The 18,504-nt window shown below is 44.1% G+C and overlaps 1 protein-coding gene across 2 annotated transcripts in view; it reads left to right on the forward strand.

The window, feature by feature from the left end:
• The first annotated feature begins 4,853 nt into the window (after positions 1 to 4,853).
• LOC119436052 (serine/threonine-protein phosphatase 4 regulatory subunit 1-like) overlaps positions 4,854 to 18,504 on the forward strand; it is a 108,573-nt gene continuing 94,922 nt past the window's right edge. Inside the window, exons 1-2 of one of the 2 annotated variants that reach the window (XM_037702794.2) lie at positions 4,854 to 4,945; positions 7,072 to 7,116. In XM_037702794.2, coding sequence (XP_037558722.1) covers positions 4,939 to 4,945; positions 7,072 to 7,116 — 52 coding nt within the window. In that variant the 5' untranslated portion in view covers positions 4,854 to 4,938. Of the gene's footprint in view, positions 5,080 to 7,071; positions 7,117 to 18,504 lie in introns of both variants that reach the window. The other variant, XM_037702791.2, reaches the window with a different exon arrangement.

The following is an 18,504-nucleotide window of genomic DNA, read 5'->3' on the forward strand; positions in this document are numbered from 1 at the left end:
GGAGGCTTTCAACAGAGCACCCGAGATTATTATTATAATCCAGGGCACCCAAGGGGCAGCAGGGAGCACTCTCTTACCGTGCACCAACTCGCCCTGCAAACCAGCCTACTTCTGCGACCTGTCTGCAAAATTTCTTTCGATCGATTCTGCCCATTGACGAAGCGCGACAAGGAAACAAATTGTAATTGAGTCATTATCCTGGTTACACTTCTGACCTGCCAATTGCCATGACCAGAGGACACGTTGCTTTACTTTCAAACACATTTCGGGCACACTCGTATTTGCGACACCTCGGAGATAAAAACAGTAAGTCTGCGTGCCTTGAGCCGTCATGTCACGCGGGAAGGGATACATTTGAATCAGGGACGATGCTTAGCTCGATCCTGTTTATGTCGAGGTATACAGCTTGTATACAGCCTATTCAGCAACAATGGAGACAAATTACAACAAATGATTGAGGACCTTAATCGAGAAAGTGTAAGAATTGGGTTCAAGATGAATATGCAGAAGACAAAGATAATGTTCAATAGCCTGGCAAGGGAACAAGAATTCAGGATCTCCAGTCAGCCTCTAGAGTCTGTAAAGGAGTACGTTTATCTAGGTCAATTACTCACAGGGTACCCTGATCACGAGAAAGAAATGTACAGAAGAATAAAATTGGGTTGGAGTGCATAAGGCAGGCATTACCAAATCCTGACTTGGAGATTACCACTGTCGTTGAAAAGAAAAGTGTAGAATCATTGTATTCTACCGGTGCTAACATATGGGGCAGAAACTTGGAGGTTAACAAAGAAGCTCGAGAACAAGTTAAGGACCGCACAAAGAGCGATGGAACGAAAAATCTTAGGACTAACGTTAAGAGACAGGAAGAGAGCGGTGTGGGTCAGAGAACAGACGGGGATAGCCGATATTCTAGTTGACATTAAGAGGAAGAAATGGAGCTGGGCAGGCCATGAAATGCGTAGGATGGATAACCGGTGGACCATTAGGGTTACAGAATGGATACCAAGAGAAGGGAAGCGCAGTCGAGGTCGGCAGAAAACCAGATGGGATGATGAAGTTAGGAACTTTGCAGGCGCAAGTTGGAATACGCTAGCGCAAGACAGGGGTAATTGGAGATCGCAGGGAGAGGCCTTCGTCCTGCAGTGGACATAAAATATAGGCTGATGATGATGATGATGATGATACAGCTTTCAATGGGAGCGTCGGCGTTCCTAATGATCTCGTATTCCGATGTACAGGTCTCGTGTGCTGTCGGGTGTTGGCGTCGCTGTTGTTCTGGCGGTTCCGTTGGGTGCGCATTCACGTGTAGTTCAACTAGTACGATCACGTGGCTTCTTTGTGAAGCGTGACCGGCATGAACCATATTAACGACGCATTTTTGGCCGCTCGCATTTCGCTGCATCTCACGATTGGTATTAAATGCGGCGGCCACGTGAAACGCCATGCGTACAGCGCCAGTGTACCAGCGAGAGCAAGTATACCGCAGCGCCGCGTGGAAATCGTATCCAAATCGGTGCACATGGTTCGCAGCTTCGGCGGCGTCAGGCGAATGGTCGCGAACGCCGGACGGTGCCGACCTGCACGACTCAATGAGGATGGATGGATGACGCTGAACCCTTTAAATCGGGCGGTGGCATGCGCCACCTAGCCATGACTATTAACATATTTTGTACTTAGTGGTGGGTGAAATTTCACCCCTGCCTTGATTTTAGCCATCTATCAGATAACCTCCGTTTGGTTATTTCTACCCGCTTAAAGTCTATTTTGCCTTCACTGTCCCTAAACCCCAATGCTTTGAAAAAATCAGCCCCGTTGCTTTGCACTGTAGGGTTAAGCCCTTTACAGAAAAGTATGAGGTGTTTAGCCGTTTCCTCTTCACACGCACCGCACAACGTGTCTATACCTTGGTACTTGACTCGGTACCATCTTAGTCCGCAGTACTCCCGTCCTGGCTTCAAACAACAAAGAGCTTCCCCTAGAATTATCATAGATATTTTCTTTGGCAATTTCTTGCTTGAAAGTTCGGTATATTCCCAGTGCTGATTTCGTCTGCATCCCTGTTTTGCACAGACCCCTCTCTGTTTCTTTAACCTTTTTCTTAACCGCTGTTTCCTGGTTTGCACCCCTCCTGCAGTCCAAATATTTGATTGACAATTTGATTGAGCGTACAGCGCACCAGCGCCACCATTTCCAACTGCCGAAGCAATATACTTACCGCACCAGATGTATTGTGGGCGGGAGACATGCGCATTATACGTATACAGGGTGTTCCGCGAACACTTTCAAACATTTCTAAAAAATGGCCTGTGGCAGATACCATAATTGTAGTCCATGAGCAGGTCTACTCGAATAGGCGGACATTACTTGCGCAAAAAATTGAAATGCATACTCGACTAATTAACAAAAAATTCACTAATTAAGTTTTTAACTAATTACCTGATGGCCCATATTGCAATTTGCAAATTCTAGCCGGGGAGTTCGCAAGGCGGATCCACTTGGAACGAATTCTGAGAATGGCACCAGTTTTGAGATACTAATTTCCGAACTTTGCGGAGACATGCATTGGCGTTCCAGTTTCTTCTGTGTTTCAATGCATAAAACGACGTTTTGTTAAGAAAGTAAGTGGAACGACAGTGCATTTTTATCGCAACTTTGACGGCAATTGGTGTCATCCACACAATTCTTTTCAAGTGGATATGCGTGGCAGTCTCACCCGCTAGAATTTGTAAATTGCAATATCTGCCAAAAGGTAATTAGTTAAACTTTATTAGTGAAGTTTTGCTGATTAGTCGATTATACATTTCAATTTTTTTGTGCAAGTAATGTCCGCCTCTTCGAGTAGACCAGCTCATGGACTAGACTTGTGCTATCTGCCACAAGCAATTTCTTAAAAAAAAAAAAAAAGAAAAAAAAGAATCGAGTCGCCGAGCACGTTACATCGGCGAAACCGGCAAGTCCACAAGTGTTCACAAGATCTTAGTTTCAAGGAGCACCAAGGGGACGTCTCCAACAACAAAAAAGCATCGAACGACCTTGTCGAACACGCCGATAATTGCAGTCACCGCACCGATTAGGAAAACGCTGCTACATATGTAAGGAAAAGAATCCGATGTCACGACTTTTGTTGGAATCTTTATTTATTCAAGCGACGGACAACAGTATCAGCAGGACTGATGTAATTCTGCCTGCTAGGTAGACCCGTTCTCCAGGTCACATTTTGGCATAAAAGCGACTTACGGTTCTTGCCCGCTTTTAGTGTGATCAAGGAACCCGTACGGGTCCCGAAAAGTCTGTTTTTCACCTTGACTTGGCCAGTGACCGCAATTTCTTCATCACCCTGTATGTTACGGCGTAGTGCATTCACGTCAGTCTACGCCAGCATTTCTAAATTTAATAGCCTTGAGAGCTGCTGTGAGAAAGCATTAAAGTTGTCCGCTGTGTGTCCAATGCGTAAAGGGCAACATATGTTGTCCTGCATTAATTTCTGACATTAATGTACGATGTCTATTGCCATTTACCTGCTGATCTTGAACTTGATTTCGGATTGTGTAACCACTCCTAACTTAGTTTCCATTAAAGGCAGCAGATACCATTCATAAATAAAATGGCGAACCTAATCAATGTATCTCCGAAATAATAAAGCAATCCCGCGCAATATATTTATCTTGCACTCGCTTGCTCACACACTAAAAACGAAGAAAATCGTTCTCAACACGTCACAAATGAAACGTTTCAGTGTTTCAGCATCTCTGGAAAGATGCCCTTGCAGATTATCGATCGCACCGTAGGTTCCTCCGATAAAGTCTTGAATCTGATTGCTTCGTACGTCTGTTAATTGAGCCCATTTACCCGCTCCTACGTAATGCTCCGACGGATACATTTGAACACACACACACAAACGCACTTTGTTTTGCTTAGTTCAATATAATATGCTTTCGTATGTTTTCACTGCGTTGTATTGACAAAAAAAGAAAAAAAGAAAAGAAAACCCGTCCTTCAAGCTTCACGAAGTTACAATGGAACGCGAAAAAAAAAAAAAAAAAGTGATCAGGGCACCCACTCACGCGTAATTATTCGAAAGTTTGATGCGCTTTCGCAACGTTGCCTACTACTCTGTACCCCAAAAACTCAACGTCTGGAAATGAATTACTTTGGTGTGAAGATAGGTTAGTAGAAACTCACGAGCACACTTTTGTGCGTGTTCGCATTTCACTCTCTTCTGATAACACTTTCGTTGAGACTGGCTGAACTTGTTAAGCATTAATGTGACATAGGATCTTTAATTATTTATTTTTCGGTAGCATTGCGAGACGTGCCGATAATGTGGAGAGCTGTCTCATTGATGACACTGTGACAAAGCTAGTTTCCAGCCTCCGAACATCGTAAAGAACATGAAAGGAAGTCTGAAAATACTAGCGAGGAGGAGGAGAGCATAAGTAAGCCGGCGTCTTACCATTGCGAAAATGTGGCGCACGCCGCGGTGAGGTTATGTTTACCCCCAGTCTCAGACGTCGACGAAAGATCTGCACCTTTTTTGCTACTCGCCGGGCGAAAGTTTTCTGGAAATTTTGGGGGTCTCCGCCCCAGCGCGCGCGTCTTTCCCGCAGGCGCGCGCGCGCGGGAGGAGGCAGAAGAGGAGGGCGAGGGCACTGTACAGAGCAGCCCTCCGTCATACCCCGTGCTCCCAGCCCCGATGGCCGGCAAACGCACAGATTGGTGATGGCTAGTGACGTCACACTTCCCTCCTCCAATGAAAGAACCGGAAGGAACTTTGTCAGCGGGAGCGTGCGCCGATGCGCGCGGAGGCTGCGGAGGAGTACTAAGGCGCGAGGTCGCGCCGAGGCCAATGAGGGTCGTCGCTCGGAATTTCTCCTCGCCAGTCTTTCCCGAGCTCTCTTGCCCACCCTCGCGTCCTCGTGGAGAGCTCGCAGGAACATGGCGGGTGAGCATGGTGTTGTGTACGGCGCCGCCGCGATTCTCCCTTGCAATGGCGCGGCACGGCGACTACGGCTGCTCTAAACGCGAGCCGTTTTACAGGAATGCCGGACGACGGTGATGGCCTCGTGCCGAATCAGAGTGAGTACTCGGACAAATGGATCTTAGCTTCCGATCCGTCATTGGCGTCCTCGCGTCGATCAAGTGCGGTATATATGGGGGACTGACTGCTCTGCCTGGCTAAGCCTACTGCCAAGCGCAGTTAGGCCTAGTGGCCTGTCCCTTCAAAGGGCCGCCCGCGGCGGGCGCTATGGCGCTCCAGCACTTCTCGTTGCTGGTTCGTGTACTGAGTCTTGGCCGCAGTTGCCGTGCTGCAGTTTCTCCGTATGCGTATGTGCCTTCTCGCAGCATACCTTCCTTGTTCGCGCGTGCTGCTCTGCCGCACTGTCTCCAATTCGGTGTTGACAACCCCGGAGGTCAATAAACACTCCTCACTCGCTGCTCTTTGGTCGTAGGCGTGTTTTCGACATGTTTGCTAGGATTTCTATGAATTTTCCGTTGCTACTTGCTGAAATGAGCGCGCACATTCTCGTTCGGGTGCTCTGTTTTCTTGGCGCGACGACGCCTCCGGCAGCGTGACGCGCGTGACTGGTAGTAATGTCGCGTGGGGCCGCGTTTTTGGCAATCGCATTTGCTTGTTTTTGCGTTTAGCCACCCTAACATGTTGGGACATCACATATTCCTTGTCGTAAGCTTCGGCATTCGCTTTCGCGCTTCCTTTTCCGGCAGCCATCCTGTGCTTTGTTTAAATTATGTCGTTCTGGGCGGCTACGGCGACTTCAGATTTTAAATTGCACTGTGTAGTAGCCGACTGCTCGTCAGTAGCCGGGCGGTCAGTTGGCTTCAGTATAGCCGCGACATAAACTGGACTGCCCTTGTTTATCATGAGCAAGTAAAAACAAAAAAAAAAAAAAACAAAAACCCGTAGTTCTTCGTGGAGGATAAGCTTACTCTGGCCCTTCATTATCGTCGCACGTTCTGATACTTTTGTATGTTTTTACGTTCACTGTAGCCTCCATGTGCCCTTTACTTCGGGAGCGCACGCTATGCTGAAACAATTGTTCGCGTTTTAACAGTTGCTGCTGATCGGTTCGTTTGACGTAGGCACAAACGGAGTTCGAGTGAGTGTGGCACGTACGGAGCGTGCGACGTGCCTGTCTTGATTGACGCGAGCGCCTTTCCATTGTCCCGGTAACGCCAACGGCGAGGACGCCGCTCGGGCTCGCCCATGGGGGTGGAGAGAGCGATCAGCCGAGAGCGCTCGCGCCTAGGCGTTTCCCTAGGCGCGCAGTTCGCCGGGCTTTTGAGTATAGCGAGAGCTCTCAACCGCTCTCGGTTCTAACCCTAACGCAGCTTGGCTCCCCTGTTAGTAACGCTCAGTCCAATCATGGGCGGGTGTGCATGGCGTCGAAATAGCGCGTGCCGTGCTGCAAGCATGCCTTCCCGACAGGGCGCAGTCGCATAATTCGTTTGCAGTGCCTACACGTTGCGGCTGTTTTTATTACTTGCCACTTCCGTTCCAAGTGTCGTGTGTTGCGTAATTGGGTTAGCGCCTAGCAGCCTACGGTCTTCTTTGCGGTCAAACGCGCCGAGTCCCTGGCCCGCGCTTTTGCCCAGCTCCTTATCAGATCACGACGACGGCAGGTGTGTTGCGTGATTTTGCGACGCCATGCCGGGGAGGAGGTTTTACACGTGGGGCTGACGTCCAGGCCAGGCGTTACTGGGGTGGCTGCAGTTGCTCACTAGCTGTGGCGGCAGCCGCTTTCTTTGTCGAACCCGTGCGGTCGGGGCCATGCGATTACTTGTTGGTTGGCAACTGTGGAGAGGTAACAGCTCTAGCGAGGTGCCTCAATATATTCTGGAAAATAAACCGCATGTTTGATTAAAATTGTGATACGCGTGAAGTCGGTGTATTACAGGTGATCAAAGTGTGCCTGAACTAACGATCGTTCCTCCCAGTGTAGCTTTGACAGCTATGCATTAACGAAACATTTAGGCTTGACTGTACATGGGTACTCCACATGCACATATTCTAAATTATTTTACTCTTGTTTCTTTTTTTTTATGTTGCAGGGCCCCCTTTGGGTGAAGCAGATTCGCTGAATACAGAGAACGAAGGTGGGCATCGTTTGACATTAATTGGGCTCAAGCAGCCTTTGGTCTTTATTTTTTATGTGCTGTGATTTTTATCAACCTTGTGTTCATTACATTAAGTGGCAGCATATATAAAGTCAAGTGATTATGAACACTCTTGCTCTTTCCACAAGCCAGTGGAATGAGAAAGAGCTTGTTTTTCTACAAAGCCTGGTGTCAAGATTTTAGCTTTTCCTGTGAATTTAAGTATGACAGACTTAGTTGAGGTGGGTAAAGCAGCAGCAAAGTCTGCAGCCATGTACTCTCCTGTGCCCTTCATGTAATGAATGGATGAAAACACTGGCATCACTGTTTACCCAGAAAGTTCTTGGCATTGGTAATGTCTGGTACCAAGCCGGTTAAAACTTGTCATTGCTTGTCAACAGTGCCTGTTCTCCCTGTAATACTTTGTTACTCAGGGTTCGTACACTGCCTTGAAATCCTTGAGAATCCTTGAATTTTGAGATTCAAGGGCCCTTAAGTCTCCTTATAAATAAATGTGCTCCTTGAAAAACTAGGGTTGGGTGCAACTTTTAAACATTCAAAACAACAAACGCTGCATAAGGGTAATGACGTGGACACTCTTCCGGGAAACAATATTATAAATTTTTGACTGTCACTAAATGATTGCAATGTGGTGTCGCCTAAGCCCCATTGTTTAATCCCCATTGTTGTTGAGCTAGGCAAAGCCAGATCAAGCAACTGAGCCATGCCAATATTTTGTGTTGTTAGTTCACCCCGCAGCCATCATGACTTGATTTTAGAGCTCCAGGCTCTAGAAAAGGCTCCCAGACAGTAAGTTTCAGCCATTTGGCTTACACACGATGAGTATCTTTGGCTGAAGCTGGGTACTATACTGACCATGCCAGAGGGTGATTGACATCATTATAATGGGAAAGGAAACTTAAAAACCCCTCCTTGAGTTTTGGCATTCAGCAGCCATGAATTGTCCTTGCATTTTGACTTCTGTGCGAACGCTGGTTACATCAGAAAATGCTTAAACAATGTGCCGACATCATTTGCATCAATAAAGTGCGTTCTCAACTGATGTTTTCAATGTACAGGCAGAGTACTAAATTGTTGTTTAGCATTGGCACATTTCATTCATTGCATTAGAAGGGTACTGGTTTGGGCTAGTTGGTTACAATTCATGATAAGTGTTATTTGCGCATCACTTAAAACGAGGACTAGGAAACAACGCTTCTGTCTGTCGTTTTCCTAGTCCCCATTTCAAGTGGTGGTGCAAATAGCATTTATCATTCATTGCCCGTTCAATTTTTGTAAATGGAGCCAGTGAAATGTTTACTTTATCATTTTGCTGTGAAAAATCAATCTGCCTGGCCAGTTAAGTTGCACTGGTCAAGAGAGAGAGAGCCTCAATGAAAGTGTGATGCCGGTTAGCATAAAAGCTGCAAAAAATACTGACATTTGTGCACTGTAGTGTGCATAAGGAAAGCAGTACAGCTTTAGACTAGCAGTGCGAATTATTAACCAGCATGGGAGCTCTTAAAAAGAATGGAAGCTTTTTGGTTAAAATGTGCGAGAAAAATTTGCGGCAAACTGATCTGATATTCTTGCTGTATCTTAAGTAGGCAAATCGGAAACGAACTAGTTTTTGAGGAATTTCATGAGGCTAGCTTAGTGCGTACTTTTCATTCCCTCATTTTCTTTCTCCTGTCTTGACCAACTTTCAGAAGTCTGTTTTTGGCAGTGGTTGGTCATGAATTTGTGAGACAGGTTACTTGCAGTTCAAGTTCTGTTTCATAATCTCACAATGCCTGCTGATTACTCTTTAGGTCAAGAGTTTATTGTACATGGCCAATGCATTTCAGTGTTACAATGCATTCAGTGTTACTGCATTGCAGGATCTTCATGCCATTTTTTAGTGAGTTAGTAGGGCTGTCCGACAAGTAGTGTAAATCTTGCTTGAGCATTCTTTGTGCTGTTGGTTGACTAGTTTGCAAAATGCTGCAGTTTTCATAGATTTTATAAGCCATGTTGGAAGTACTGCCACCCTGCACCGAACCATTTGAGTTTCGCCAGTTTGCTCCTAATCGCTTTGAAGACCGGTAGCTGATTTTATAGATGCATACCTTCAGAGACAACCACGTAGCTGTACTGATGTGGTGGCTAGCATTTATCCTAGAAATTGAATTGAACTTAATCCATATGTGCACCTGCTTCAGTAGAAACGGCACTAGAAAATATTTCCGTGGCTAATGCTTGGCAGCCAGGTAACGAGCACAAGTTATTCAGTTGCATTGTGATTAGGTTTCTGCACTTTTGTAGATTATTTTGGGCCAAAATCAAGTTTTTTCTGCAAGAAACAGCTTCTACAGTGAAATGAAATTTAGGATCTTTCCACATTTTGTAGCATTCTCATTTTAGTTTTGCCCATACTCGGTAATGTTTTTCATTTACTCAAAATTTACAGCAGTAACTGTTCTTTCACCATTTCTGTTTATTGTAATATATACATGCAAATTTTTCAATGTTGCAATATGTCATTATGTTGCACTCTTTCCCATATGTGGAACAGAATATTGAGAACACCCTTTCAATGTTGCGCTAGATACAGGAAAAGCCAAACTGACCAGTAGAGTGCATGAAAAGATGGGCCAGTCTCGGGCATGCATTCTCCAAAAAACTAGAGGCATGATTTATTCGACAGCATATGGTTGACATTCCGAACTTTCGTGACGGCAAGGTGCATTGCCATTTCCCAGTGATTAAATGCCAGAAAACTGCTCGTACGTGTAGAACGTTGCTGTCGTACCTTTGGGTTCATGATCTGAGCGCAGTGCCAGAATGTCTCGCTGCTGTATTGCAAGTCGTGAGGAATGTTTCATGGCACGGCTCCACTTTTCTGCAACACAGTATAATGCTCTCGGAAGGTGGCAGTGACTTCACTGTGCATCTTAGTCTGCAATTTTAAGCATGCAGTCGATGTTCATGCCAAGGTTGTTGCACATGTGTATTGCATTGCTGTAGCGGTGCCTGTTGGTGCCCAGTAAATAGACAGTGCACATTATGCAAACATGCCTTTTTTTAGGATTTTTAAGGAACCTGCATTTCTAGTGTAGGTTGTGTGATTTACTAACGCCTTCAGCTCTCGCAACTGAGGGTTCCAAAATTTGGAGTTTTTCAGATAAATTTGAATTGAGTTTTTCTAAGGGCCCATTCACACCGGTGCCTTGAGTAGGTCGCACAACCGATTGTGATTGGCGATCGAAAAGCGACTTGATGCAAGTGATGTTCACACAGGCAAGTGATACTGGCCAGTTGCCACACTGAAATGTCTCGTAATGCGTGCTCACGTCTGCTTGCAATGCCATTGCCTCATAAAATAAGCGTCAGCGTATACAGACGTCCTGTTCCTGTGCATTTGATTAGTTCTGCAGTGTTGCAACTGCGGTAGTGCAACTGAAAAATTGAGCAGCAAGTGACTGGCCCAAAATAGTTGCTTTTCAAGAAAAGTGTGCGCTGTCAGTTGCTGGTGTGAATGACCCTTAAGTGTTTTTTGGATTTTATCGGATTAATCCAGAAACGCTGACCCTTAGTTATGAGCATATCTGTGACGGTTAGCTGGCAGTATACAAGGTGGACCATTGAAGAAGGCTTTAGCCATGTCCAGCAGGTACGCTATCATATCATATATTTGTATCAGAAAATTGCGCTTCTGCAATAACAAAGTGACCACTTTGCTATGACGGCAAGCTTGGTATACTAGAAAAATTGATTGAATTGATGCGGGCAAGATGCAAGTGATGCGTGTGGATGAGTGACACAAGAAAAGGCCAACTAACAAAGCCAGGAACTTTTGCAGTTATGTCACTTCCCCCTGTGATACGTTCAATGCATGGCTGACAGTTATTTATCTCACCTGAGATAAAAGAAAAATCATGGAGTCACTTTTTTTTAAAGTTGTGACCTGTGCCAATATTACATTGACATAAGCAGCAATGAACAGTCAAATGCAACCTTGCGCGGTTTCTATTGAGCAAATGCTCCTGAAGCTGGATATTTAGCCAACAACCAGTCTGCTCAATGTGTAGACCTTAAAGCCACAGGAACTTCGGTAAATTGCAAAACTACATCTTACATACCTGTTCCTGTGCGCAACTTGACACCCAGTGCAGCTTACAGACAGCAGTTTGTTAATCTCAAACCTGGCCAAGTTATTGTAAAACTTATAAAACCACTTGTACCTTATGTCTACCTGCTTCATTCTTTAATACTTTTGATAGTCTGTGCACAATGCAAATACCAGAAAAAAACAAAAACAGATGGTGGTATGCCATTCTGAACATTGACAGCATCTACACATCTAGCTCTACACGCATCTCCACGTTAGTAAAGGACTACACTGTATCATACAGACCAAACAGTTCATGCAAGTTTGGAGAAATATTCTTGCACGAAAATGGGCCGCATGTGACGGAATACTTGAAATCTAATGTCACCTTGACGTACTGGTGTTGATTTTTAGGTGCCAAATTAAAAAAAAAAAAAAGAACCTTGGCCTTCATTTTCTCCCTTAATTGACCTTTTTGCACCAACATCTGTTTGGTGTTGTGTGTGTGGCTGTTAAAAACATGTGGAATGCCCGAACAACAATGCATTTGTGTGCAATTGCCTCAAATTTTGTATGTATAGATGGTTATTTTCTGAAGAGGAGGTATGCATGATGGACTGAGTTGACATTGGTGCTTGGTTGTTAAGGTCACCTAGATACGTGGCATGTTGCACATATTGGACGTTGCGCTTGAAACATACTTTGTTGCATTTTATGCAGACGGAGGTTCATACATGTTGCATATTCCCTTCGAGCGTCAATTAACTCTGTCCATGGAAAATTTAGTTTCACCTCATTTCTTGCATATTCAGCATTGTGAACTGTACAGCTACAGAACGGATTAGGAATGCAATTCTTCAGGGAGTTTCGTTAAGCTTACAGAATGTGGACTTAAAATGAGAACTCTCTACAGGGGACGTCAGTTATGAGATCAATTATTTCATGTCTAGCATACTTGTAAAGCATTCATCTAGCTGCTTGAAAACAAATGACCGATGTAAAATATTTGAAAAACAATGACAAGGGCACCTGCTACACGACGGCATACATACTGACAGCAAGCACCCCGCCGTTTACCTTCCAACTCGTTTTACAACACTTTACGCATCATTCGGCGTCTTTTAAATATCATTGTTTTATAGTGCATGAAAAGCACCATTTTTGCGTACACAATTGTGTGCACGCAGCACCTACACATGTGCCAATATTGGCTTATTGAATCGCTGTAAAAGCTCCATTATACAGACGTTTGCCCTGCACTGGAGATGTGGTTAGCTTCCTCAAGCGACAGTGGCACTGCCATATTTGAATTAAAGGAGTACTGACAGAAATTCAAAGTTGTAGAAGCTAACGTGCATTTCGCACATAAAATGGAGCTATGAAGTTTGGGATATCCGTTGTCGGGCTGCTCTCGTGTGGTAGCTGCACCAATCATGAGAATCGTGTGAGCCAATATTTTGTAATGTATCCACCTCAATACTCAAAACAACACTGGTTTGAATAAACCAATATTGTAGCAAGTTTATTAGGGTGCTGTGACTCCTCCAATATTTAGTGTTTAGAGGGTTCTGACTTTCATTTCCGGCTGCAAAAAAGTGGTATTGAAAAAGTCATGTTAGTATTGCTCTCAGTCAGCTGCAACACAGTCTAAATTGCTTATAAATTAGTTGTATGTACATTTAAACAAATGTCGCAGAGCTGGTGGTGTTTTGAACCCCTGCCATCACCTACGCTGCTAATTTGAATTATTGTATATATAGTCGCGTAATGAACACTTTTTTCGCAGAAATCCAATGCAAAGCTGGGGTGTGCGTTTATTTTGCAGGGTAAATTTTATGGCCTTTTATGAGTAAGCGTTTGTGAAACTGATCCAAATTTGGGATTTAGTACTCTAAAACGGATTTTCTTTTTCCCATAACCTGCACAAGTTGTATTTTCCTGCTCCAAAAGCAAGATTTTCCTTCTCCAAATTCTATTTTGGCTGTTGCACAACTGCATTTTGTTAAAAGAAAAAGTGGAACGGATTATGGCGAGTTTGATGGTGTATATTTCCAAATTGGTGCGATTCTGAAAATTCATTCCAAGTGGATACGATATGCCTTGCAAACTCGGTACTGCAATTTGTAAATTGCACTGCAATTCGTAAACTATGTACGAAGCTACTCCAAAATGTACTAGACAGCTTCCACGCACGTGTAGGGGGCATACAAAAGTAAAATGTTTGCATTTCATTTCCCCCCCCCCAAATATTGCCCGATATAGTGCACCATGCAGACGTGTTATGTGCCAAAGGTGATGTATGTCGGGAATGCTGGCATTTTGTGCACGAAAAAAAGAGTAGACGAGCTGCAAAATTTCATGCAGAGTGGCGATGCGGCTCATCCTTGTAGCAGTTGTTAGGTTCAGCGTAGCTTCTTGCATGCTCGGCTTCTGCCAATGCCTGTTCTGCGTGCCGTGATCGAATCGTGGCAGTGATATTAAAGAGAAACTTTAATGTGCACGAAAGTGTCAATGGAGGGACTACAATGGGATCAAGCCATAGTATACTGGCATCTCCAGAAGCTGAATATGTACCAACAGATGCACAATTGCACCTGACATGTGCAGTGCGCACACATTTCACCACTGTTCATGAAGTTTTCATGTAGCATCAGTGCTTTTATTTATTTTTTATTTTTATACATACTGTGAACCACTACTGTGGTCCAAGCAGGAGGGGCCGTCAATTGTAAAGATCAGAAAAGAGGTACAAACGACAATCAAAATAGTAAGTGCAGAATGCAAATACACACAGGATATAGTATAATTAACAGCCGCAAAAATGATCCTCCAGTTCATGCAAAAAATCGCTAGAATCGAGGACACTTGCAGGTAATTAGTTTCACCCCGAGACAGTTTTATAAAAGAAGCTAGTGCATTAGTCCTGGCGAAAATTGGTGTCAGTGCTCTATCATGAGTATGTCGAGTTTTCCTTGTAGAGTGAGGCTTTGCTGGTATGGTAAGTTTAATATTAATAGTTCGGGAGACACAGTTGTGTAAAAACGCAAGACAGCTAACTTTTCTGCGAGACTCCAGCGTAGGACTGCAGTGCCGACACATTATCAAAGTGGGTGAGTCATGTCTTCGATACACATTGAAAATATGTCGGACCACCTTTCTCTGATCATGCTCAAGTTGTGCAATGTCGCCTTTATTGAAGGGGTCCCACACGATTTGTGCTTACACTGACCACATGCTGAAAGGTGCATTTGAATGTGTTCTGAATATGCAACCATTCACTTAGAGGATGACAGTTGTGGCCAAGAGCCTTAAAGTGCATAGCAGTCCTAGACTGTCAAAGTGACGTACTCAAGGTCTTGAAAACCTTTAAATTTCACATATATTAGCAATCCATTCATTGCATTTATAGCTAGGTTTAGCAAATTATTTATGGACACCTAGCCACAAGGCTATAATTTGCACCAAGGCGATTTGGTCTAGTTAAGCGTTTTGTGGACTGATTGGTGGTTTAGGCGATTATTGGTGGGGGGGTTCCTTGCTAAGCTCCTTTCGTGTACCTTTTTTTGTATTTCACAATAAAAGAAACTTGCTTGTTGTTGACACTGTTTCTTAAATCTGTCAAACAATATTGCTTAGTCCTTAAGTGGGTTCTGAACCACCCCACGGGGTTGGTGAAAAAAAAGAGTTCGCGGATAGGCATATGGTGCTGTAAACATCTTGGCCACATCTGGCAGCCGTGTGCGGCGCATGGAGCTTTTGAGCGTGGTGTGAAGTCACTTTTTTCTCAAACGCTCTTTTCTACAGAAACCTCTCTTCGTTGTATAGCAGATTGTCATACGTGGCTGCTATTGGCTAATAGTTGACATCAATCAAGAAGGTGGTTTGGATTAGTGCACTTCTTCCTACTGTTCCTGTGTATATCTATTGACGCAGTTTAATAAACGGGCTAAAGTAAGCAAAAATCTGCTTTAGGAGGTTAGACCGCAAGCACGCTTGCCAGCGTGTGCTCACTCCTGGCTGCTCCAGGTTAGAGACGCCTTGGCAGACATGGCTTCGTATTGAGCTATTGACAGTGCTTCAATGTGCAAGTTGGATGTGGCCACTACCCATTGGTTAAGCTGGTGCAGAACAAAGGTGGTCCGAACCATGTAGCATGGCCAGACAGGCGTATAAGTGCGAGCGCGCACACAACCCCTCTCCTGGATAAAGCAAACTGCACATATACAATACAGTTGCTTCGAGCTGCAGCCGCTGCAGGGTGCTTTGACGAGTCTGCTCCCTGAGGGCAACTGTGTTCGGTGCATCGTAGCTAGCCAAAAGTGGAAATAGCGGCATCTACATGAGCATTCAAAATCAATTTTGAACTGCGCTCGAGGGTGATGCTCAGTAGGCGGAGCATTGTGGGCACCATTCGCTGTGCAAGGCATCGAAGGAGCGAGAGCACTTCGAAAGGGATCAGGCGATCTTTGATCGCCAATAACTCCGCTTCTGAAATAGCCTATTTTAACTTCAAATGCATTTGTCGGCTTCGATAAAAGGTGGTTCTGCACTAGCAGCAAAAGAATTGCCTGTTGTGTTGAAGAGGTGCTGGGTTCATTTATGAGCATAGCACATAATGATTTAATATGTTGGCTGGCTTTTATTCTACATTGAAGTTGCTATGTATATAAACAAGGGTGTTTCTGTGAAGAGTGGATGACACTGTACATGCTTCGTATATTTTAGTTGCAGGTGGAGCAGCACCTCGTTACCTTGACACAGGGCTGCTTATAGGGGAAATGGCTTTTTTTTTGTAGGTTACACTAATTTTTTTTTATTCTGAAGAAACTATTGCACTCAAATTTAAATTTTATGCAATGCATAAAAGCAGATTGAATCCACTTTTCAGCCATAGAACTTTTATTAACGCGATTTGTAAAAAAATTTTTAAAAAAGATTTGTAAAAGAGCACAAGATTGCGAAATAACATTGTCAGCTCGCATTCCCAGTTTGCAGGGCCTATGAATTGTTTGACTGCAAAATAACTCCAATGTTATGCCGTGTAAAAATCACATTGCTGATTTCAGAGTAATTGCTCGTATTTGAGCCTTTGTGGCACATTAATGTTTTAGAATACAATTTAGTCCATCTCTACCGAATAAAAAATTAACTAAGTCCAAGCAGAAGCCGTGAAAATCCGTGGCATCATGGTGATCGTGTGAAGAATCTTCCAAGGCGGTGGCATCATTTGTCATTCATTTGTGCTTCTCTTTTTCTTCATCTTTATTTTCTTTAAAGACCCCTGACTGGTGGGGTATCGCGTAAGGGGTGGGGTTTACATATGTAGGCCTATACAAAGGACACAAAAATACACGAAAAAAAAAATATGCATGAAAATATAAACTTCCATGAATACACAGTAGTACACCATGTAGCCATTCGTTTTTTACTGCAGGCAACAAATATCCATGGCATCTGCAAACGCGCATAAGCAGGTGATTTCCGCAATGTGATGGGGCAGGGTGTTCCAGTCTAGCTGTTCAAAAAAAAAAAAAAATAGCGGCAGAAAAAGTGAGTGAATGATAGAGCAGGTGGGTAACTTGTAAAGGGTGTGCTGGTGAGGGCAAGCTGTATTGTGCGTGGAGAATTGACTTATTAAGAACTTATTTAACAGACATAATCAGGCAATTCATTGATGAGACGATAGCGTGTGTAGACTGGATTGTGCTAACATCGTGTGAGTATGAGGAATAAATGAAGTTGATTGCACAGTTTTGAACAGATCCATGTATTGTTATTTAGTATGTTTGGTGCGGGCTTCAGCTAGCTGTTCCATATTCAAATTTGGGACGTACGAGTGTTTTTAGGCAAGCAGTTTAACGTTTTCTGGTGCGTATCAAAGGTGTTGTTTCATAAAATCCCAGTGTTTTGTTAGCAGTGGTTATGTTCGTGATATGTGCTTGCCGAGGTGATGCCTAAATATTTAAATGATTCGACTGATTCAAGGAATGTGTTAGTGATACAGTAAGGAATAAATGAGGGGTTCTGGTGGCGAGAGGATGTCATTGTTTTATATTTAGAAGGGTTAAGGGTCATAAGCCAGGTAAGGTTGAGCTGTACCTCCTGTTTGTCAGTACTATTGTGGATTATTTGGTAAATGATGCAGTCTGAACATTTTGATTTGAGAAGACACCTGTAGTGGAAGGTCATTAAGTAGAATGCCAGCATAGCTTTCAGTTTGAGATTCAAGGGGACATACCTGTTCAGGCTTCACAGCATCTGTTCAGGATTCACAGGTCAAGTATTAATAGCCAATATCTGTTGCACCATTGCGATTGGGTAATGGCAACTTCACAGAATTTGACGGCATAGTGCAGTTCAATCTTCAATGTTGGGATGATCTGTTAGTGGAATAGGTGTCTGCTGCACTTCGAGGTACGAAGCTGGTGTAAGTTCTCATCCTAAAAGTGTAAGCAGTAGTAGAACAAGTTCCAAGCTTGTGGCTACTGTAAGTAGTGTGCCTTGTAAGAAAGGGTGCTCTGCAAAGCTCAGCATTCCGAATGTCTTCAATTTGGCTGCACTTTTTGTATTAGAAGTGCAGCACTTTTGTACAGCACTCTTGCAGCACATACTAGAAGTGTAGCACTTTTGTGTTCTCTCCAACAGTGCAGTGTGTGTCATGTGCACCAGCCTCAATTTGTTGCTGTGCAGGGACCAGGCTAACACGAGTTGACACTCTTGATCCAAGTGGTTCAGGAGTGCAGGTGCAGTGTAACGGAGCGTTGCAGATATTTTGCACTTTTTAGTTAAAACGGCCCATCTAGTTTATGGGAGGAGCCCACGTCTCCGTGCCTTGAAGGTGGTAGGGGCAGGTTTGTAAAGGGTTATATGGTATGGCAACCTTTATTCGGACAGTGTTCTTGTATATGCTGCATTTCCTGATGAGCAAGTTCCTTTAGCCAATACTTCTTTGCTACGGTACTACTGCCATATAGATTACTGACAACAAAAATCAACTGTGCTTCACATTCCTGTCTGCATTTCTGGAAGCTGCTCAGTCTGTCTTAGCAGACACAGCTCTTATTGCTGCACTTTGCTCCTTTGTTTGCCAGGCCCATGAGGCACACACTTGCCATGTTGTGCTTGCTCGGCATGAACTTGTGTGGCACTGCGCATGACACTGTGAACTGGTGCAGCCAAATCGAGATTTATTCTCCGATTGATTGAGCCCAACAAATTTCTGTCCCTTTCTACAATCCCTTGGTGGCAGTTATGTCATTCTCATACCCTATGTTTTTGTCGTCCATGTCCAGTTTAAT

The sequence above is a fragment of the Dermacentor silvarum genome, chromosome 1 (assembly GCF_013339745.2).
Source record: "Dermacentor silvarum isolate Dsil-2018 chromosome 1, BIME_Dsil_1.4, whole genome shotgun sequence".
In the NCBI taxonomy this organism is placed as follows: Eukaryota; Metazoa; Arthropoda; class Arachnida; order Ixodida; family Ixodidae; genus Dermacentor; species Dermacentor silvarum.